Consider the following 23455-nt stretch of genomic DNA (forward strand, 5'->3'; position numbering starts at 1 on the left):
GTAAAAATACATAAGCTAGCATGAGATTACATACATGTAAAAACAGTAAATACACACTCTGAATTATGCAAATGACTTCCCTCAGATGATGTTGTTGCCTTATGAAAGCATCTTGCCCTCTTTTCCCCCCCCCCCCGACACTCAGCAAAGACTGCGATGTAGACAGCAGGAAAGATAACTCAACGAATCAAGATGTTTCTTTTCTGTACTTTGCCTCATACTGAGCGCGCACACTCTTACAAAACACTCCATTCAGTATTAGCTACAGGCAAAAAATCAAATATTTACAGTGCCAGGAGCTACGCTACTTCACTTAAAGACTTAAAGACTCAATTTTCCAGCCCACTTTCCACTGTGTTTATACGAAAATTTGGAGTACTTAACTCCCTCTCAGACAAACACTCAAGACAGCAGCACAGACCCACCAGAGAGGAAACACATTACAGGGCCAGAAAAGACAAGAGCTCTGAACCCACCAGCTTTTACAAAAGCATTAACATTAGCTATCACATTTCATTGCATAAAGTTTGTGATTTTCGAAAGATAACCTTACCTTCATCCATTTTCCTTTCAGTTGTTTCCATTCCACCATGCTTGTTGTGGTTAATTAGATCATTCGTTTCATTGGATGTGAGATCCATTGTGCTCTCTACATCTGGCCTTTTGATTGGTGGTAAAATTGGGTTTCCTGCTTTTGAATAACATACTATAAGTACCTAGTAAAACTACTATTAAAAGTTAGATGTGGCTTTTTAAACAGCCTTGATTTGGGAAGCATTTCATTTATTTTCTCCAGAGGCATTTCAGACATTTCTCTTGAGAGTTAGAAGCCATGAGCCATAAGTCAAATAGATTCACAGCATTATAAGCCTTGATTTGAAGCAAAAAAGTATTTGAAAACTGGAAAAAAAAACCTTTTTATAAGGGAATGAACTTTGCATTCCATTAAGCAGTGACATAATAGAATCAGAAATGATAGTGCAACAATATACAAATAAAAAGCAAATTGGAAAATGTTCAAGACTCAATAATGCCAGTATAATCATAATGCCACTGTCTACCCATGGTGGGTAATGTAGTAATTCACTTTTTGTGGGGAGAATGTGTGTGATTTTTACTTCAAAATCGGCAGCACCAGAACCTTGTTATTTTGACTAAAATCTAATCCAGACATTCATCCACATAAAAGTGGTATTTTTATTGCTCTGGATGCTGTAGTTGTATGATAACACTGGGCAATTTTTTGATTTGTGTCACAAATATTATTTCTAATTGAAATGAGTGGTTTAGAAAGTCTGGTATGAAAGTATTCTCTAATGATGGAACATCTTTGACCACCTACTTGAGGGGGAGTGATCAAGACAAACCCTTAAGATTTGTTAACAATATTGTGTAATTCATGAACACTCTTCTACAAATATTTGTAATCTCAGCAGGTGTCCGGCGTGACGTAGATCATTCCAGACTCATGCAGTGACGTTCAGCGCTGGGAGTTCCCTTAGTTTGGCCTAAAAATTTTGGGATTGCTTCATATGTTGGCACATGTATAAGAGTAGACAGATAGTATTTAGTGTGCAGTGCGGTGTTTTTTTTTTTGGCAGTTCTGGACTGTCATCTAACAGTGCTAGAGCTTAATTATGGAGTTGGTGAGTTGGAGTAGGGCAGAAAAAGAAGCCACAGACACAGTAGAGATACAGAACACGTTGCTGTTTTTATTTGAGCCTTGACTGGCAGTAATACTGAAAAACGTCAACTTAGAACAGATGGTGGTAACCCACAGCTTGCTTTTTTTTCTTTTTTCCATAAGAGTACAGTAACTCTTGCTTTTATTGTGGCATGAATAACATCAATAAAAGAGAGAAAGAAATATACAACTTATATTACACTGTGTTATGAACAAAATATAAATCTATAACTCTATGCTATATTTACATAATTATCTTTCTTGATTTTCAAGTTGAAATGGTAAGTTAAGTACTTTTTGTTTGTCGTCATTTAACATTGTTTTGAGCTCCACACGTGACTTTGATTGTCTTATCAATTATTGTTCGTAATACAGGCCATCATCAGAGTGTGTGTTCACAAAGACCATGCCAAAAAATAATTAGTGACCTTGTGTGTTAAACCTCCAGCATACGTGTCCCTATCGATTGATATGATTGTGGGAATTACTTGCAAGTGAAAGCATGGTCACACCAGATGGCGGCTATTCTGTGATTGTGACTTTCGTTATCTGACAAGGTGTGATTGTGATGTCACTATAGTGAGTTTGATTGACAGATGGAGACAGTGTGGAGCTAAAACAATTCTGGAGATAAAAACACCTTAATATGGCCGTTCAGTGGAGCTTCACTGGAATCAGATCACCATTTTCGAAAGGTCATGCCACCATGTCTTTTAAAACCCGTTTCACTTTTTCTTTTGTGAAACACAATAGATGTTTAGCAGAATGTCCAAGCCCCTCTTTTGCATACAGTGAACTGAGTGGTGACCATGGTGTTCAAGCAAGATTTTCAGTGAATAAGGACTTCAAGTCAGTTTCTTTTAAAAAGATATTATATGGCTTCAACAGACATAGTACAGTTTTATGTACCACTTTTATGGTGATTTTTCTTTTTCTTTTCAGAGCCCTTGGTCCTCATCCACTCTCACTGTTTGGAAGAGAGCAGCTCGGAGCATCTGCTAAACGTCTCCTATCGTGTTCTACAGAAGTAAGTCATACAGGTTTTGGCAAAATTTCATTTTTGGGCTGAACCATCCTTTCAAGGGTTAGTTGTTGTGTACTGTAATTTGACACGATAGGTAAACAAATGTATTCATCTAAACCAATGATGTTCCAATGAAACATAAGGGAGAGGATGACAAATATCAGTAAACAAGATCCACGCGCTCTTTCTGTTCAATAACAATTGGGGTATAATATAGCTGTTTTCTTTATCTTCAGTAAAAGTAAAAGAGAATTAACAGATAGGAAACTTCACATTATACATAAACCATTACAAATAAAAATATCATGTTCTTCTTATTATGTTTGTCTCCGAGTGTCCAGAGTCCTAGTGCTTTAAGAAATGTGTTTGGAGTTCATGAATGATGCACGGAGGAGAAAAAGAAAATGAAAAAAAGATAAATGTCTCTTTTCCTTCATATCAGCAGTTCACCGTGACCACTTTCTCAGATATACCAGCGTCAGAACAGGATTAATTCAACAAAAAAAACGAGAACAAATAAAAAAAGGAAAACAAAAAAACAGAATATTGAACATAATAATTAGATCTAAATACCTACCCAGCTAAATATAATGCTTTATCAAGCGCAGTTTCCATACGATCATAAAAAAAAACCCAACTGGAGGAAAATAATAAATTATACTGTACATAACTTACTAAACTTAGGAAATGCTGCCTATTCTTATAATTAATGTTAATAATATTATTACACTAGAGGCAGTTTTAATGAAAATAAAATACAGTATTTGCAAATACGAACTAAAACATTGACATGCAGAGTCTGAAACGGCTCCTCCCAACCTCGACAGCAGAGTGACGTTGACATGGAGGCAGAACATAAATACAAACGACACACGGGACTGGACCTCTTCGAACCGAATAAACTAGACAAAGACAAGCACGCAAAATGCGATCGGTCATCACTTGGCTAGCGCTGCAGGCGTCAAGAGTACCTTTAACATTTTTCGTCAAAAAAATCTCAAGTAGGCCAGAAAAGTCTCAATATGTTTTTAGTTCTATGTGTGCAATCGGAATATATATATTTTGATATGTGTTGTGAGTTGACAGCTTTTGGGTAGATGTTTAATGGTTGGAGTCTGGCTGCTGTTCACCTAACAGCTTGTGTCTCTCTCTCATCCAGCTGCCCGCTTATGCCCACACCAGGCCAGAGAGAGGCTGGCAGAGTAGTTAGAGTTAGGGCAGCCGTCAATCAAACGCTGTCGCCGTGCCAAAAGCAGCCACACAGGTGCAGTAAGATGGAGTGGGTCAGTCAGAGCCACACAGAGAGTGGATGACTGATGGCACGGCTCGGAGACTCCTCTGCACTGATAAACGGAGTGATAGATGGAAAAAAGTGTGGGAATTAAAGTGAAGAGAGAGACAACACAAACCCCTGCGGAGGAGAGATATATTAAGGGGCGCTGATTGAAACGCACACTCGTGCTTGTCTTGTGCGGAGATCCCTGGTTTCTCTCAGAGCTGTCCTTTGAAAACAAAGTGCTGAGCACTGGGGCTTGTGGGAACTCTATTCTCCTCCTTCAATACGCCATTCAGGCACAGACTCTTCTCTAGAGAGCTTTTCTCTCCGCATCCCCTCTTTTCCTTTCGGAATGAGGCGCAATGTTCCCTGCACCCAGATATGACAAAAACAGGTTGCTCAGGGAGACAAAGAGATTGACAGGAAAAAAATGAAAGGGCAAAAAAGAAAGAAGGTAAGATAGGAGGAAAAAGCAAACAAACAAATGAACAATTGATCAAGGAATGATCGGATGTAAAGAAAAATAAAGGAATGATAAATGCAGTGTAATTATTAAATGTTTGGTTTCCTTCCATAAGGATCTGGCAGCTAGCATGAATCGTACGTATTGAATATTCTAGTTTTTTTCTGTTGTTAATGTTCACATGACCAGCACATCAACTGTCTACAGGTACTAAAAATTAACTTAAAACCTAGCAAAAGGCGCATTCATCAAACACACACTCACACACACACACAAACAAACAAAGAAATGTGCACGCGTACAATAATTCTGCTCGAGGCTTCACTCTCCATGTCAGCTGTTCACCAAACACAAAGTTTGTGCTATCTCATAAAGTTTGTCTCCACACATGAGAGACGTCAACATCCAAAGTTCCCACAGAAGAGGAGAAAGGAACAGTAAAAGCGTGTCAAGAGGAAAAGATGTGAGGAAGGAGGGATTGTCTGTCATCCAGCGGTGTCCAAACTCCTGAGTGAAGGGACGCGAATCCTCCCTTCCCATCCTTTCGTCCAAAAGAAAAGACATCTTTGAGTGAGAGCACATGGGCGTGAGGATGATAGAAAGAGATTCAGCTAACAGCACGCCGAAGAGAAAAAAAAAATAGGAAATGTTTGTCATTTTACTCCTGTCAGGTGCTTTACGGTGAAGAGGAAAATAAATGTCTTTTTTCTCTATTAAAACTGTAGCACAAAAACAACAAAATCACATTCACAAGCCACTTGTTGGCACTGTGTACCTGAGTGAGAATATTATAGAACCAAGAAAAAAAAAAGCGGTTTAAAAGTGTCTCTTTAGAAACAAACAGGTCCACCATTTTAAAGTGTCTATGACGGGTCGACTGACAGGTCCTTAGTAATAAATGTCTTGATAACAAACCGGTCAAGCGTCATTTTTCCTACGTAGTCATAGCTTACTCGTGATTCAATAAGAACTTGCCGCGGTACGTTCGCTCAGCGGGAGTCAGGGCAAGTGTTACACTTCATTCACAAGACCCTCCTTTTCATGTAACAGTCATTTTGATTGACAGGTCCTGTGCTTTGCTGTGGATATCAGGCTTGGCTCTGGAGGAGTCCTGATTGGACGGTGTATGGGGGCGGAATGAAGTTTGCTCGCGTGAGATGCCAAGTGACAGGTGAGATGGCTGTGATTGGCAGGTTTACTGAGTGATGTGATTCTCACTGTCACTGCCATAGTCATCGTCTTCGTAGTCAAAGTCATCGTAGGCGTCGCCGTTGCCGTCATCCATTCGGAGCTCCTCCTCCTTCACACGAGGCCCCTCCCCTTTGTGTGTGCGGTATGAGGGCTGGCTGGTGGGCGGGACCGGTTCGGGGCTACTCGACATGCTCGAGTGCTCAGAGGGCAACTGTGGAGAGGGCATTCCCGCCATAGAGAGCGCACCCGGGTACACGACGCCTGCTGAGGACAAGGGTAACTGGGTCTGCTGCCTGTAGTACAATAAACACACAACCTGTTAGTGGGGCCTGGGTGAAAACCTTAGTCTGATTGTTGTATATAGTGAGGGGTTGAAAAATGTGACTGTTTGGTGATGTCGCCCAAAAGGAAAGTCGTTTCATAGGTGGTGCATGTGCACTGTTCATGAATTCACTGATGAATCGTTAACAGTAAGATCAGGAATGTGTTACACAAAATTGATCAGGGTCAATTTGATTCCATGTTGACTTTAAAAGAATACATTAGTGAAACTCACCCTACGGTGAAGTACTGGCGCATCTCCTGTCTGCGGTTGCGCATGATGGCCTTATATTCACCAATGCGCAATTTCTTTCCATCCACCAGGCAGGTGCGTTTGGGCCGGGGTTTGTATTTGTAGTCTGGGTATTTCTCTAGGTGCTGCTTACTAAGACGGGCCTGTTCTTCATAGTATGGCTGCTTTTCCAGGTTGGTCATGGCCTTCCAACGAGAACCTGCAAGAACAACAAAGTGTTTAGAGAACCTCACATGCATGCACAGTTATGATTCAGACAGAAAGTCAAGGATAGCTGTTACAAACAAACATTTAGATGTGTTTTTTTAACGGTTGCATTTTTGAGCTTCCCAATGCAAATGTCCCCTAAAGAAAACGTACTAGAGCAAAGTCAGGTAAACTCAAACAAGGCCAAATTATACAGGGCTTTTTAAGACAGAGTAGTTGACTAATCATTCAGGCAACCCAGTAACTATTCGATTTTTAAAATATGTAATTTTGCACATCTCTAATACACTCACGCTTTAGTGTGGTTTTTAACTGCCTATCGTTAGCCTTAAAAACTGGCACTTTGCACTAAGAGAGGGTTTTTGTTTGGTCTAATGAGTACCTTTGAGTGGAACTGATGTCAGACAGAGAAGAATAGAGTGTGCTCTTTGCCCTCCAAAGCGCACACACACACGACATGCGACATTATTCCAGGTGACAGCAGGTTAAGTGGGCCACTAACACACTCCATCTAATTATCAGAGCTCAACCGGTGTACCTGTGGCCTGTGTCTCTCTTTCTCATTAACAGAGGCATGTGAACACATACATATACATACACATTTACACACTGGTGCATACGCCTCTGTCCCAAAAACTGCAGTAAATGTGTGTTCAGGGTGTTGTGCGTGTGTGTATGTGAGTCTGTGTTGAATTTACACAGTCCTACTGTATGTTTAATGGGGAAAAGCTGTCACCACTGGCCCTGACATGCACCCAGTGCTGTAAAGGGGGAACTCCTTCTGTTAACAATTGAGAGAGCGGGGCCTTATTAAAACCAGATTTTCCGGCGTTATAAAACGCTTAGGAGCTCTTTAAAATGTCAAACACAATCCCAGAGGTCTGGAGAAAATGTCAGACAGACTGGAGAGCTGGTTTAATGCATAATGAATTATATCATCATTGTTGGAGTCGGCCCTCTAGAGCGATTCATTAGGCGGTGGTTACACAATGCAGTGCGGGAGAGGGCTGTGTGTGTGTGTTGAAGAAGAACAGAGGGGATTCTCTGTCGCGGGCTGCATAGTTCTTCCCGAAGGAGCCAGCCTTTAAGCCCCACCCACATTTAATGTACCCACAAATCTCAGCCAATTAGGGAATAGAGTGTGTGGTGAATGAAAGTTGGATGGAAAATAAATCTTTATCAAAAGCCTTGAGTCAAAAACTGCGCAGCTGAAAACAAGAGACGGAGCTTGAAGTGGTTAGATAAGTGGTTGGAGAGATTTAGTGGCACTGTCTCTATCTCACCGAGAATCTTGCTGATGTTTGAGTTATGCATGTCAGGGAAGGCTTGAAGGATCTTCCTCCTCTCGTCTTTAGCCCAGACCATAAAGGCGTTCATGGGCCGCTTGATATGCGGTTCGCTGCTGCCACCACGCCCTCGAGCCTCCCTGAAGATCCGGGAGTCCGACACACTCGGGCTTCCTGGAGAAGGAAAGTGGGTGGACAAACATGCTCACATGTACAATACACATAAAATAAGACATAAATGTATGGTTGGCTGTGATTTAGATTATAGGGAAGTAAATAGGCTCCATTTTTATTTCACTTTAACGTGTCTTTAAAGTCACAATGTTACAGAAGTTGTGACATCTGTTCTTCTGTATGACGTATATTCAGGCGCATCCAAAAGAAAAAAAAAATTAGGACAGGGTGGGGTTTATGCAGACAAAATAATTAAAGTCCTGCATGTCTGGAAACGTTTCACCAGAAGATCGAGTTACATTAATTGTATTATTTAAAAAAGATGCATGGATGAATTGATGAATCATAAAATCCATTTCATGCCAACTTTAAACTGAACTTTTTGATTACACAATAACATCATTTGAGAGAGGAATTTATGATGGGCGTAAAAAAAAAAAAAAGATCTTACCATCTGAATCTCCGCTGATGCCAAAGTCCATCATTGCGTGAGTGAACTTGCTCTCTTCAGACTGTTTTAAATGCTGGCTTAGGCTCTCAAGAGCAGCTTTATCCTGTACACACACAATATACAAACCAATCCATTTAAATTCATTATCGACAAATCAACAGATGAAATTTGCATAAACACAGATGAACTGATGAATCAAGAGCATAGAGAGAGAATCAGAAGAAAAATTAAAATGTGAGTTAATGTTTATCCATCAAATATGAGTAGCCTGGATGCCACCTGCAATCTATTTACACATTCTTTCCCTCTCTTTCTCACTCGATCTCGGTCTCTCTCGCTTAGCCCTAAGGTCAATGCATTAGAGAGCACGAGCGCTCTAGAGATGAGAGCGGGGCTGGACCGCACAGCCTCCTGGGTATTTATTACACCCAATAAAAAGAGATTTACTATGTATTTACATGGCTAATGTAGCTGGGCTGCATATTTCAACACAACACCCCCTGCTCTCTCTAAACATGCACACCCCCCCCCCCGGAGCTGCATCTGGGGCTTAATTAGTCAATTAGACTCCATCCTGAATCCACGCTACGTTTAAAACACACTCGCAGACAGAGTCCTCACCATTAGAGAGTGACCTGGGCCTTCTGCGACTCTGTAATGAAATGCATTACACCATTTTGCAGCCATCGAGATTTAATTGTTCAGACTGAGTTAGTGAGTGGGGTTTAAATGAATGTGTAATGGAGAGAGAATCTCTCCCCAGAGAGACAAAGAGAGAGACTGAGAGAGATGATCAGGTTTGATAATGTGACAACACGAAAACTTCGGCTTTATACACAAGAAGGTTTGTAAAATTGGGAAAAGCTATCCGTTACCACTCCTGTTCATCTCAACTTCAAGAATAATTAGTATTTTAAGAGCCCTCAAATAAATTGGTAAAAAAAATCTACTACACTACACTGAAATATTAGCCTTGTATACGTGGCTTGCACAATTTATATTTTGATTGGCTGTCAATGGAGAAAGATGCTCTTAAGCTGGAGTAGTTACAACATGTACCATAACATGTAGGCTAACTGAGCCTAAACCTTGCTTGGATCGACGCTAAAACTCTTTCATCTCATAGGCGATTGACCTTGCTCATCTCCCACAATCCATTTATCTTAGTGTGACACAAAAGGGTTTAGGAACAACGCAGGGTTTGACCGCACCATGTGTTCCTGGGGAATCATTTCAAAGAGCGCAGCGCACTCTCTCAGAGAGTTGAGGTTAATACATAGAGGGACAGTAATTGTCTAAAATCAGGAGATAATGGGCTGAAGAGGAAAACAAACATCAGATGGGCTGGCTGATGTGGACCTCAGTCACGTAACAGAAAAAATAGTGAGAGAACAACTGTGCCACTTTACCATGTGGCATTTCAGCACAAACAACCGCAATACAGTTTAAAGATTTAAAAAATTTAGTTTGGAGGCTTTTAGTCTATGTCCATTATCTTTAAAGCCAACTATATGCTACTTTACTTAAAAAAAACAAAAAACACATTTAAAAATGAGATTATTACTTATTTCTGTTCTAAGAAAATGGGCTACATCCTGCACTACAGATTTTTGTCTAATCAGATACTCTCTAGAATGAGTATGCCCAGCCCCTAACACCCCTGCAAAGAAAGGTCCTTTAATGAATTGAAATTTCCTTTTTTAATCGGAAATGTATCAGATACAGGAGAGAGAACTTTGCTTGCAACAACATCACTCGGATGAACTCCAACATCCACTTTTCTCTAAGACTGAGATCATTGATAATACTCTCTCTCTTCACGTGTGCTGCCCTCACATTGACCGCAACCAATCCGCCCTTTTTCTCAGCATTTGAATGTGTGGCCTTAATCAAAAATAACCCCTCTGTACTCAAAATGCGTGCAAAAGTGCAGCGTGGATGACAGTTATGTGTGTGTGTGAGAATGTAAAGCTGTGGTCAGGGTAAAGTGCAGCTGATCTGTGGTAAATCATAATAAGGATAGAGTGCTTGGGAGATGTGGATTACTCCTAATGCACCTTCATTAACCTAGTAACAATCAGCACAGCCACTAAGCCTGGCCAAGGGAAGAAGAAAAAAAACGACAGTGCAGTGTGAGCATATGGGTGCTTAACTGAAGTTGATATCAACATGCTTTTGTTAAGCATTTACCTACTGTGTATTTGGAGATGTTGATACGAGTTTACACACAAAGGTTTATGAAATAAACCAAATCTCTGTGTGGCGGAGAAAATCAGGAAGCAAGGACACCTGTGTATATACAAGCGTCTTCCTCTGCTGATGTGCACAATCACATCATTAGAGGTGGACGAGGCAAAAGTGTCCATAATTTAATGCTTGTTTACTGACATACTCTGCTTTTTGAAGCATTTGTATGCAAATTCCACAGAAAGCGAGTTTTTTTTTATCATCTGCGGTCGAAGGCGTTTCCTGTGCTGTGGCTCGTGGACCAGCTGACTCCAGTGTGTTTAGCATACAAGCCCAATTTAGCCGTGTAGCCGAGGAGTCACTCCAGTCACTTCACATTAGCATCAGCTACGCCATTAAAATTAGCGTCCTGTTCACTGCGCCCTGCCTGCCCTCAGCCTGCCTCCCAGACATCGCCATCGTGTACAACAAAAGAGCTTTCAGATCTTAGTCACCTCTACTCCCCCTTTTCACAAGAACAGCTTTGGGAAATCACTTTGTTCAGAGATAAACAATTCTGTTGTAATTAACGCATCTGTTTGTGTATTTTCGTTTTTTTTTAAACTTCATTTGCACTTTTCATTGGTGATGAGCAAGATCACAAGCTTTTTCAGTCACAAGCTGGAAGATTGAGCGACTAGAGTAAAACAAACCTTTTCTGAGCGTCCATTGTTGAGGCTCAGGCTGTTGACTGCCGCTACTTTGGCGTCCAGCACCTGCTGCTCTCTCTTTAGCTGCTCCTTCATCTGTCTGGCCTCCTGAAAAGCTTTGGTCACGGCCTCATGGTCGTTCAGGTAGCCGCCGGAGGTGATAGACGACAGCAGGTCTGAAAGAATGACAGGTGTGAGGGAGACAGATCAAAGGCGTATGACTAAGACAACAGACAGGTAAAGCATAAATGTGTCTTGATATAAAGCAGTCGTTTCCAAATGGTTCCTGTATTTACCAAATCGACAATTTTTACCCCATGCCGTTAATAGTATTGAATATTGTTTGGCTTAAGTATTTCATTATATTATCAATTTCAATGTTTGATTTGGAACATTTTTGGTACTTGCCTGACATAAAGCATTTTTGATTCAATGTATGGACTTAAAGTGAAGTCACCCAACACTAAAACACTGCTGACACTTCGGGCATCACACATTAGCACTGAGCGTGCTGTGAGGTCACCTATCAGCATTTGTGTTAATATTACCATACACACACACACTGACCATTTGACTGTCACCTCTGTGACTCAGCCTGCCTATGGCACAACTAGCTCTTAACATTCACTCAAAGCAAACAGAAAAAAAGAAATGTGGAAGATAAATATTGACTTAGGCATATGAGCGTTTAGTTCAAGCAGCTAGCATTATGGTCTGTCAGCTACTTTAAACATGAAGTGCAAGAATAATGAAAACTGGTTGGAGATCAGTGTTTGCCTAATGCATGTGTACATAACATGATCATGTGAAGCTGAAAATAAAATCTCTATTCTAATTTACCGCAGAAGCTGTCATCAGATACCTGTCGCTGAAGCACACACTTAAGACACAAGCTCTGTTCTGAAACCCAGTGAGCTACCTCACTGTCTATTGCCTACATAGGCAGCAACAATGTTCTTCATAGCATACAAATTCTGGATTTTTTTGGTCTTTTATTGACACTTTATAGTATTGAACAAAAGTTCACTTATAATCAACATTTCTGTCACTTTGTCTGCTGTGTTGGATGCATTTTTTTCTCTGTGCCTGTTGCAATGCATTTAGTGATTGCTTTTCTCTAAATAAAGTGTCTACATTTTGCCTTTGCCTTAAAAAAGTTGCCTCTGTAGGCAGCTCACTAGCTTTTGGACAGAGCAACACTCTCTCTCACACAGACGAAGGATAAGAAATCCAGTTGAAAACAGATGCTGAAGCCTGATGAAAATCTCACAAATCCGCATTTTTTACATTCAGAGATTTGCTAAAAAGTGCCATTTGTCTCATATCTCTCTCTGTCTACCATTCTGTAGGCTTTTATTCAGACCAAAGCTCATGGAAATCTTAAAAGTGGGGAAAAAAAAACCCAGTAGAGATTACTTATATTAAAGCCATAAGCAGTCTAATTTGGCCCATTCCGCAACATCTGCCTCCGAGCATATCAAAGATGTTTCCAACCATCTTTTCATGGCTATTATTTGTATTATTCTCAGCAGCTTAACCGCCCAAGCCGTTAGCTGCATCTGTTGGCTAGTGCGTGTGTGTGTGTGTGTGGTGGAGCATTATCTCACCAGGGTAGATCTAACAAAGACCTGTGCTAGATTATGAGTATTTATCTGGCCTAATCCGGTCGCTAATGCTGGATAGGATGGATTAAATGCTTTCATTTGAAATGATGGAGGAGAGAACTCTTTTTAAAAGAGTCATATCTCTGGAATCTGCTAAAATGGTCACAAGTCAAAGGATGAGTGGAAGCCTGCACACTTCCTGACAGTCAATTTAATTGGGGGTCGAAAAAATGGCTGAGGAGGTAATTAAGAGCACCGACCCTACTAGAGAGAGAATGGTTATGAGATGTACTTACATTTAAAATGACTTAAAGTAGAGATGTATATCAGTTTAATAACCCAAAACAAAAACAGTATATCACTCTTCACATTATACAGTGACCTGGAGAGTAGAACTTTCTTTTCGGCCTCTGAGAAAAGCAAGGGAGAGTGATGGCCTTAGAGGACACAGCATTTGACAGCCCTTGTTGTGTTTCTGTGGTGACAGTGACACAAAAAGAAAGGGACACATGGGGTCGGGCATGCTGGAAAGTCTCAGGACAGATGTCACTTAACAAGGTCAAAAAGATGAGAGAGGTGGAGAACATGGATGATGGAAAGATGAGGGAATTGAAAAAAAAAAGGCTTGGGCAAAGATCTGGCAAGTGTAAATATAAATACTCATCCAGGTAAACACACCTAGAAACAGCATGTTAAGTAGGGCTCTTAATACGTCTTTGACATTACAATACTTCCTGACCCCTTAAAGATGTGCACCAGATGGAATAATCAAGGGACATACGGCACTCTCAATCTCTCGATCTAAAAGAACCTCTTCACTGCAACATTTTCTAAAGGATTCCAGTGAAAACTTTACTTCCTAATCCATTTTTCAGAACAAAAAACATCTGGGCGGCAAATCCACTAATCTACTATTAAATCCCAGGATTTGTTGAAAAACACAGCGATTACAGGGAAGTAGTCTGAAATGGCTAACTGTTGTGAGGGGGGAGGCATGGGGAGGGGAGAATATTGCTTTATTGTGTTATTAATGTATGTTGTTTGTGCTGTGGGTGGTAACAGAGTTGTATAAGAGGCTTGTCTAATCTCAGCGCCTGTCAGGAAGGCTTGTGTTGCTCTATTCAGCACCTCTAAACAACAGAAATAAACGCCGCTAAACCTTCCCATCCGCTGTCTCCCTCTCTTTCGCTTCCAAACACAGCTGCTTAACAAGCTCTCCCCCTCCATTTAGACTAATAAATGTTTGACAATGTGCCCTTCAGGCAAAATTAAATTCTGCAAACCTAAAAATGTAACATCAATTACCGTCTCATACAAGAGTCTGTGCCAGCAAAAAAACATATCCTGGGAGTAGGAAATGCTCTTGAGAGATACATTCAGGGCAATATGTAATAACATTAAGCCGGTTATACTGCCATTTATGTGTTTATTGAATTGCAATGAACTGTGGAGGTGCGGGTACCTATGGAGCTGAGTCTGGACGGCGGTCCTCCGATGCTGGAGTGGGCGCTGTGCTTCAGGGACCCGGGGCCCAGCTTCAGGGTAGGGACCTGTGGGGAAGCGGGGGAGGTGGGTGACTTGCTCTCGGATGCCTTAGGCTTGGACGACAGATTCAAGGGCTGAGCGCCCTCGTCCTGCAAAAAAGCAACACGTTTGGCCCGGTGTGATTTTTCTCCTCAGAGACTTGGGACCCAATCAAAACTCCCAGCAGGGGAGTCAAATCAGCTGACTGCATGCCGAAAAAAGGACGTTTTCAGCTAATGCGGCCAGACCACAAGGAAAGGTAAAAGTAATTGTGGTTGCGCAGGCCAGTTGAAAAACTTGCCGATATTGGATTGACTTTGCGCACTGCCATGGCGTAATCAACATGCAGCACACCCATGCTCAATCAAACAAGAGAACAGGGACAAAGCGAGCATACCATGTAAAGAAACATGCTTAGGTGAGAAGATTCACACACATTTACCAAACATGTTGCGCATTGAGAAGGAAACAAAGCACATACAAGCATACACACAAACACAGAATGGCCAAGTATTCTATAAATATAAGCATGATTATTTGACACACATTACGGCTTCAAATATGTTCACAGATGTCAATTAGGCTCAATTAGATAATAATCAAATAACTCTGAATAACCCTTTTGTGATGGTGGACGTCTATCCATACGGTGCAAATGACTGCTACCAAGATATCAACCATGCTGACATCATAATCACATCAGAGAAGGCACCATAAGGGGTAATTAGATCTCAGAATGACAGATGCTGCCCCGTACATAGCATCAGAACATTGCAACGAAGGCCTAAACTTGCCATCAAGACCTTTCTTTTCTTAACAGCTTCATAGCTCAATACCAGAACTACATCAGAAGCTTGCACACTCAGGCAATTCTCCAGGATCAAATGACCTTGCCAGCCCTCGTCCAAGCCATAGCTGTCAATCATCCTTGCCTGTTAGAGGGACTCTCAGGTCACTATTGTGCTCCAACTGCAGTGGGATCTCATATGTGTGCAGCTTCTGTACCAACACCTGTTTCTACAGCCTTCCCGTCTGTCATGAATGGCCAGAAACAAAAGCTTTTGCAGCAGCCATAAAGGACCACCACATCTCACAGAGCTACAGTGTCTCTCCTGGTCTTGCCTCCGCAGTAGTACGAGCAGAAATTCGCTGTTTCAAAGGCAGTAGGCAGCGAGTCAGCAAGCTAGGTTTTGGAACAGAGCTTCTGAGGTCTGGAGAGCTTGATTAAGACCTTTCCCTCACCGCCCGTGCTGTGATGGGCCGTAACAGGATTGTCCTCATTAGCGCTGTTCTCAATGGAAGGGGAACCAGTGGGATGTGGACTCCATCATAAGGGAGACACACAAAAGACCCTACTCAATGAGAACACTAAGACATGATTGAGGAGAATACTGTATCATGACCCATATTGTGTCGGGTGTGTAGCGACGCTGCATTGAAGAGGAAAACTGAATATTTATGACAGATAATGCCTGCCTCCCGCCCCGATGGTGGATTGTTCTTCGAGAAGCAAATCCTTGGGTGGGATGTTAGCCAAAGAGAAGGAAGCTGGTGAGAGGAGAACTAATGAAGACTGGCAAAGCTGTGTAAGAGAAGGAAGGCTAGCTTTAAGATCCGTCATACATGTTATAATAGGGAATAAGCTTACATCTCATCTAAAATGACATACGAGCCACTTAGAATTAAAAAAATATTTGAAAATTTTAATTATTTTAAGTTTTAATCAGTTATTTATAGCTAATTACTGTACATTGGCTGTATACGTACATTATATATATATATAATCTCTTTTGGATTTTGCATGAATGTATACATCCTTCAAATATGCTGCTGACAGTACAGTCTACTTCAGAGACTGTAAAGAAACCAGAGACACTCCCACGAGATAGAAGTGTCCGAGCCCATTGTGACCAACACATGGGCAGCACCTTCAGGAGGTATCTCAAAGCCAACTGTGGCAGCACTGAGCTTGAGTGAAGGAATAGTGTGGCTGTGTAAATCTGAGTAGGTCACAGAGTGAAAGCCGTGATATGAGTCCATGATGCACCTGAGTTGTGAGGCCTCCCCCAGGGTAAAGCACTTAAGCTCTGTACGCCTCAGTCCAACCAGCTGTCCGACACACGCCACACATCTCAAAATGAGAGGAAGAGTGGCAACTACCCCAGGGCAGCAAGCTTGAAATATGCATGCCTTCCCCTTCATGATGGCAAAAAGCTTGCAGACATGGAGAGAACAAACGAGAGAGCCACGATTGAGGGAAGATTTGAAGAAAGGAAGAGGAGGTAGAGAAGGAGAAAGGGAGGGCTCTGCATCAACTTTTATATACTTGACAGGGAATATGAGAGAGAACGATATATTTAAGGAAAAGGTCATTTTCTCATGGCTCGGTGGCTGCGGAGGCCTAGCAGGTGCAGGCGGCACTGCCAATTATCTGTATTATCCCTATCCCTCTTCTTTATCTCCATGTATTTGGTCATGTGACAACAAAGGACCAAATGTTTGAGGAAAACGGCCTTCATTAGCCTTTGACACAATGAGCTGCGGGAGGCCAGACACAGTCGATGGCGACCGCCAAAGCTTCACTGGGATTGACAGAGGGAAATGTATCCTGAGCTCTTCCTCTTATGCAACAGGCATGTGGTTGAGCTCCAGGTCTGTTCTCTTCCCTCTCCAAACAGGCATCGGGCTCAGTCGTGGCTCAAGGCCGGAGTGAGAGCGGGCAACAGGCCTTCACACATGTTTATCCAGCCCTGGCTGCCCCACGGTCCAGCTATTGTACTGCTGAGCGGGACAGAATGGGCTTGCAGGGGTGTCCGGGCGTCTAGAATGACCAGCCCAGCAGGAGGGATGAGAGGCCAGACAGGCTGCTTTTATTTCTGCCTGGCCTGATATTCATGGAGCTTTATTCCACTCAGATAGCTCTGGCCTCCTGCTGCCACACTGGCCAAAGGGAAAGATACCTGTTATGAGACTTATACGCTATCAGAAAAAGGCACAAAGCAGTGGTGGTAGCTAGACCTTGGGTTCAAGGACCAAGGACCTTCAGAAGCTGGCATAAAAAAGCACTTGAAATGCAACAATGTAGTGAGGCATGGAGAATTGCGGGCATTGTGCCAGCTTGCAAGAGTTATGGGTTTTCAACTTAAAGAACATCAAAACCAGTACATACAAAGACTATTAGCTCTGGATGGAAAATGTACACAGGTGTTCCAGCCTAATTCGCATCCACAAACACATACCTTGGGCTTTGGTGGTGGGGTGCTTCTGTTTTTCTCGCTCTGGCCGCTGGTGGGCGAGTGTGTTCCGGTTGCCAGGTTGGCCTGAGGCACAGTGCTGTGTTTGGCCCCCGGAGACACCTGCATGGCAGCTAACTGAGCTGCATACAACTGCTGCAAAGAGACAGAGAGAGATAGAAAAAGAGAGAGAGAGAAGGGACAGAAGAGTGGATGAAGAAGAGAGAAAGGTCCATGAATAAATGAATACACAGAACGCACAAAAAAACAAAACAGGCTAAAAAGCTGGTTTGGCCATTAGTGGAGAGGGCTGATGGTTGTTTATGTGTGAGGGGACAGAGCTGTCACTTTATGTTCCACCATCCGGCCTCAAGGGGCTACGCTAACAGCTAGCAGACGCCTGAGTGAGACATGTCCCCGCCAAGGTGCATCCTGGGAAAAAAACGCACTCACCATAAGGGTCATATTCACTAAGGAAAAAAAAAAAAGACTGAAAAAGGGCCTCTCTAGGTGAAAAACTGGTGGATGTGTTTATGTAAAGAGAGAAGTTGTGAATTTCTCTGCCACTGAGAGTGGAAACAAATGCCGGACCCCCTATTGATTCTTTTACTCTTGCTTAAGAATGCACACCAGGACAGAAGGACCCATGAGAAAACTCTCTTAAAACTCGAAAACATATCTGCCAGCATGATTCAATGAAATGCAGCATACTGCCATTTGACAGAATAAATAAAAAATTTTGCTCCTTTTTATTTCCATTGTTTCAAATGTATTAAATGGCAGATTGATTTATTGGCTAACAAAAAGTAACCTTGAACACTTGGCCAATAGTTTCATAAGTAAAAAATATATCAGCTTCATTAACAGTAAATGAACATTTTGAAAATGTCTACTTTTTTTAAATCAAATATAATAAAATAAATTAGCAGTATATAAAAGCTTATACAAGTAGTACATTTAAGTATTTAAATATAAGTGTTTAAGTTTGTTTCCTAATTATATTGTATTTATTTCTAACACTTAAACACTTATATAAAAATTATTGAAATATATCTACATGCATATATCAATACTATATTGGCTATATCAATTCTCTAGATATTGTCATCTGCATAACACAAACCTGTATCAGTCAACCACAAGCAATAACATCTCCCAACTGTTAAATGCGGAGCTCAAGGATGTGCTCTTCTAAACAGTGAATTTGTGGAGCAGAGCAAATGTTTCTACGGTAACAGGCAGACAGTACAGTGGCTGGACATTGCATTGATTCCCGGAGCGGTTTGGGCAATTCCTGCAACAAGTACGTTTGTGCAGCTTTCATGTGCAATTTCGAGGACTTTGAGGAAAGCAAAGAATGAATTGAGAGAGGGAGCATTTTATTGTATTTGTGGGAAAATATGAGGAACCAAATCTGTGTTTACAGTAGCTGCAGAGACGGGCTGTTTTTTTAAATTGTATTTTTCTCTTCAAGGTTTGGAAGCGAATGGCTGTTTGTGAGTAAAACTTCCGTCCTTCTGTTCGTCTCTGGCTGCCAGCCACCAGCAGGAAACAAAGACTGGTTTATGCAAATGTCCATGGCAGTTCTATCTCTCTCTCTCAACCTCGACAGCACATTCTCCACAATCTTCTGTCGGCTGTATCTGCTAGAATTAAATATTTCTATCAGATGAGAACACAGAGATTAACACACCATCATGCTGAGAGACATATCTCCATACAGAACATCTCCATCCACTCACACTGGCTTTTATCTGCCTAAATTTGCACCGCAGAGAGCTAATAAAGTTAATAAGTACAGATTTTTTTTGTTTAAAAAGGGACACTGCTATATTAACTGTGTATAAAAGTAGAGGTGCACTGAATAAAAAAAAAAAAAAATCTCTGGTATATATTTAATTATATTTATGCTATGGCTAACCGATATGATGGCCAACATTAAATCTACACTATTTTGCCTGTAAAAAAAAATAAAAAAAATGCCTACAGTAACCTTAGATAGAAACAATATGCTGTTTGAATTAGTAAAAAAAAAGTGATGTTTAATATTACTTACTTTTGCCTAATTATTTCCTACAATTATGGCACTACTTATGGCTGATAAAAATATGATCACTGATATATTGTGCATCCCTAATAAAAGTACTTACTATATACACTGCTATTTGTAATATTTGATTCTGATCGGCTCTCCACAGCTAAACTGTATAATCGACTGTTGTCCTATGAAATTCATTTAATTTAGCTCTTGTATCACCCTTTTTCCTAACATAAAATAATTTCAGCTCAAATCTATACTTTATGTGGTTAGTAATGAGCGGGATAATGCACACTCAGTCAGTCATTATCTTTAAAATGAACACTGACAGGGTGATTCTTCTATTTTTATTCCTCACTTGGGTTGTGCACAGACATACAGCACTTCAACACACACACACATTTCTCTTGTATTTTTTGATCAGGAGGTGACCTCAGTGTGTGAGCTGTAGTCCACACAGGGGAGCAGGACATGAAATAAAGCTCTTGTTGGTCATTTCTGTTCAATTACTCCCACCATGGCCCCTGGTTGTGTGTGTGCCTGAGCGTGACATACGGCCCCTGTCGGAGCTTGCCCTGTCTGTGTGTGTGTGCGTGAGAGGGCGAGATGCTCTGTGTCCGGTCCACTGCATCAGACTGCTTTATTTTCTTTCTGAATTGAGTTCTATTACAGGGCCAGCTCTTGTCAGTCACAACCACTAGACCGACACACATACACTTCACTTCCAACAGGGCCTGCCACTGAACACGCTCAAAGCGCTGCCACTCCGCCGTCAACGTGAGCAAACAGGAAGTGACAGCACAATGCCCCTCGAGTGCCCACGGGCTCACGTATGCACACGCAGCGAGAATGGGGGATGAAGGGGTGGCTGATCTCAAAAGTGGGGCTGTAACAGAGGAATTTAAATGTCAGCCTTACACACACACACACACACACACACACACAGGGGTGCTGAATGGGGGAGGGTGTATCTGTGAGGGATTTGATAGGACTCTTGACTCCTTCAGTCAAGCTGCGTCCTTTTGAACTGTTAAAGCTTCTCCCCTTGCTTCTCTCACTCTCTCTCTCTCTTTTTGCTAATCCCCACAGAGGAGTATTAGGCCAGCTCTAATTCTCTAACCACAAGTCTGTCTGTGTGTGTGTGTGTGTGTGTGTGTGTGTGTGTGTGTTTAAGGCAACAAAGGTAAGAAAACGCATACCGCCAACACAGAAGGCAAACACACAAGAAAGATCCCAATGCCAGTCCGTAATGCTGCAGGCCTGTCTGATCTAGTGGGTCAAATGTGACTCCATTAAGTAGTGTGTGTGTGTGTGTGTATTTTTACGTGTCTATATGCAGGATGACGAGAGGAGATAGATTGGCATTTGCGCTTTAACTCGTAAGGCTGATTGGAGAGTATTAGTGTTGGTGACACATGTTTTAACAAAGCCACCACCCCATCCTCGCTAAGTCCCCGTCCCCTCCCTGAGCACAGGAAGACGGGCTGCTGTCAGCGCTATCCAGCGGAGTGGATCTGTGTGTCTTTATGTGGCTGAGCAGACATCTCTCGCTCTCCAGTAATCCCCTGCTTTACTCAGATTATGAGCTTCTTTTCCCATCTTGCTTTGTTGTCAAAATGGAAGCAGTTCGGAGTGATCCTCTAAGCTATTGTCATTTTGGTCACCGCTGGCTATTGTGCGTCTCATGCTTTTTCCATTGTTGTCAATTCTTCCTATTCTTGTTATTTATTTGCGCTAAACTAAACACTGGCTGTCAAGTTCTGTGCCATTTTGATTAGTGCGCCAGGCAGGATGAACTTTGACATGAGTTGCGTTTGACTGAAGCCGCTGCCAAGAAATCTCCCTCTCAAGTGTCAATTAGAGCTAAAGCTAGTGTTTACAAAAAAATACAAAAGCTAAATTAAAATCTATTGTGAGGTGGGATAAATTTTTTCTTTTCTGCTTAATTTTTTTTTTTTTTTCCGGATTGTCAAGGAAGAGACTCAGTGCTCTGTCCAGGTTTTAGGTCTGCTAATGGGAAGCTTTGAGGCAAAATAACATTCTCATTGTGTGATAGACTGGGAATGTTATGTAAGCTTTTATGTTGTGGAGCAGATAGGGCAAGCTGGACACGATCAATCCAGCCATGCTATCTATTAACAGTGTCACTGACCTCATCGTCCTCGGACAATGCCACCAGATCACTATCTGAAAGGAATTCGCTGCGCTTATCATCGTGCGCACACATGCAAGTGGCGTCAAAATAATAAAATCACTGGGGGTTTGAACTACAAATGGAAATACATGTACTATTTTTTACGGCTGATATAAGGCATTAAATACAGTCTCCCTGCTCGCTTTCTCTCTCTCGTTCTCCTGTGTGCTGCAGTAATCCGGTGCAATATGGTCCAACATCTGCCTCTACATATGATGGCTGACCTCCTCCATTGACCCACTTTATACCTCTTCAGTATGCTGCTCGCAGCTCATACCTTTCTATTACTCCCCTCCTTTTCTTATTTTTCTCTTTATCTATCTCTCTCTCCACTTCCACTTTCCAAAAAAGTCATAGTCACTGTCCCTCAGCTTCTATGTGTGTGGTTTTGGTGGGTTACGCAGGTTAATTTAGCTGCTTATGGAATATTAGGCCAGTGTGAACTGTGGCCGCAGTTGTGAAAAGTGGTTTTGTGGCCAAGACTGCTGCAGTGACTAATGGCAAACACCTTTAAGATAGTGACCCCTAGTGCAATGACTCAATCTCACTCACATGCACACACACACACACACACTTAGAGGACTTGTTTAATGGCTGGTGTGTAGGTGAGCAGTCTCATACAGCTGTGACTTCATCCGTCTGGCATCTACAAGCATGTTTGTGTGTTGAAATATATCTTGAAGAGAATTGTTATACAAATTTAATCTCTCTGAGAACTTTGGACACTACACAGGACGCAAGCGCCTAATTACAACGTGTTAAAATTAAGTTACAATAATGCGCCACAAATTACAATCAACAAAGCTGTCTACACTGCAAGTAACCAAATGCTGCATGCCTTCAGTTGATGTGCTGCACAGCAACTTCAGACCATTTTTTTTTCTACTGAATATGTATTGTACTTATATATAGAAACATACTTAAATAAGCATTCCTCTAGTCCAGTAGAGCATGGTGCTAGCAATGCAAAGGTCTTGGGCGTGATTCCCAGGGAATGCATAAATTGATACAATCTATACCATAAATGCAATGTATGTCACTTTAAATAAAATCATCTGTCAAATGCATTAATGTAAATAACCAAATACATCAAAGCCAGCTTGTGGTCATTCTGGTCTTCTGCCTACTAAATGAAATCATCATTAGATCTCTATATGTATTATACAAACAAAAAATATCACATTTTAAATATAGTATAGTTGAGAGGACATAAAGTGCATTGAGAAGAGGGGCAAGAAATTGCAAGCCAGATTCAGCACATCAGGTTGAGTGCACAAACTACTAAACCACGGCTCGTGGAGTGACCAAGGCAAATATTTTGGGCCTCTCATCGTGTTGTGGGGTCTGAAGATGAGACGCGCAAATGCGCAGATTGTCCCAGAGGAAATCCAACGTGCTTCTGTCTGAGACATCTGTATTTAGGTTAGCCTTAGTAAATCATGTTCTTTGTGACAAAGCCCTAATCTCTCTCTCTCTCTCTCTCTCTGAGTGTGTGTGTTGCAAGGGAGATTTGAGGATGGAATGAGAGAACAGTGGCATTGGAAGTTGTTGTTTTTTTCTCCAGTTGTTTTTCTGGCAAAATCCAATTGCGGCTGACAAAGCTGTTCAATCTGGGATTTTTTTGAATCTTAACACCAAGGAACATATGGAGACAAG

General features: G+C 41.7%; 1 protein-coding gene across 4 annotated transcripts in view; it reads right to left on the reverse strand.

The window, feature by feature from the left end:
* Nucleotides 1-1693: 1693 nt before the first annotated feature.
* The window catches only part of sox5 (SRY-box transcription factor 5), a 207527-nt gene continuing 185765 nt past the window's right edge, over nucleotides 1694-23455 (reverse strand). For all 4 annotated transcript variants that reach the window (XM_081363074.1, XM_081363072.1, XM_081363073.1 and 1 more), the window contains 7 exons: nucleotides 17574-17723; nucleotides 14273-14444; nucleotides 11210-11382; nucleotides 8331-8433; nucleotides 7703-7879; nucleotides 6195-6411; nucleotides 1694-5931 (listed from right to left, as the gene is read on the reverse strand). In XM_081363074.1, the coding sequence (XP_081219200.1) occupies nucleotides 5643-5931; nucleotides 6195-6411; nucleotides 7703-7879; nucleotides 8331-8433; nucleotides 11210-11382; nucleotides 14273-14444; nucleotides 17574-17723 (1281 nt within the window). In that variant the 3' untranslated portion in view covers nucleotides 1694-5642. The remainder of the gene's footprint in view (nucleotides 5932-6194; nucleotides 6412-7702; nucleotides 7880-8330; nucleotides 8434-11209; nucleotides 11383-14272; nucleotides 14445-17573; nucleotides 17724-23455) is intronic.

The sequence above is a fragment of the Scardinius erythrophthalmus genome (genome assembly GCF_964197995.2).
Source record: "Scardinius erythrophthalmus genome assembly, chromosome: 4".
In the NCBI taxonomy this organism is placed as follows: Eukaryota; Metazoa; Chordata; class Actinopteri; order Cypriniformes; family Leuciscidae; genus Scardinius; species Scardinius erythrophthalmus.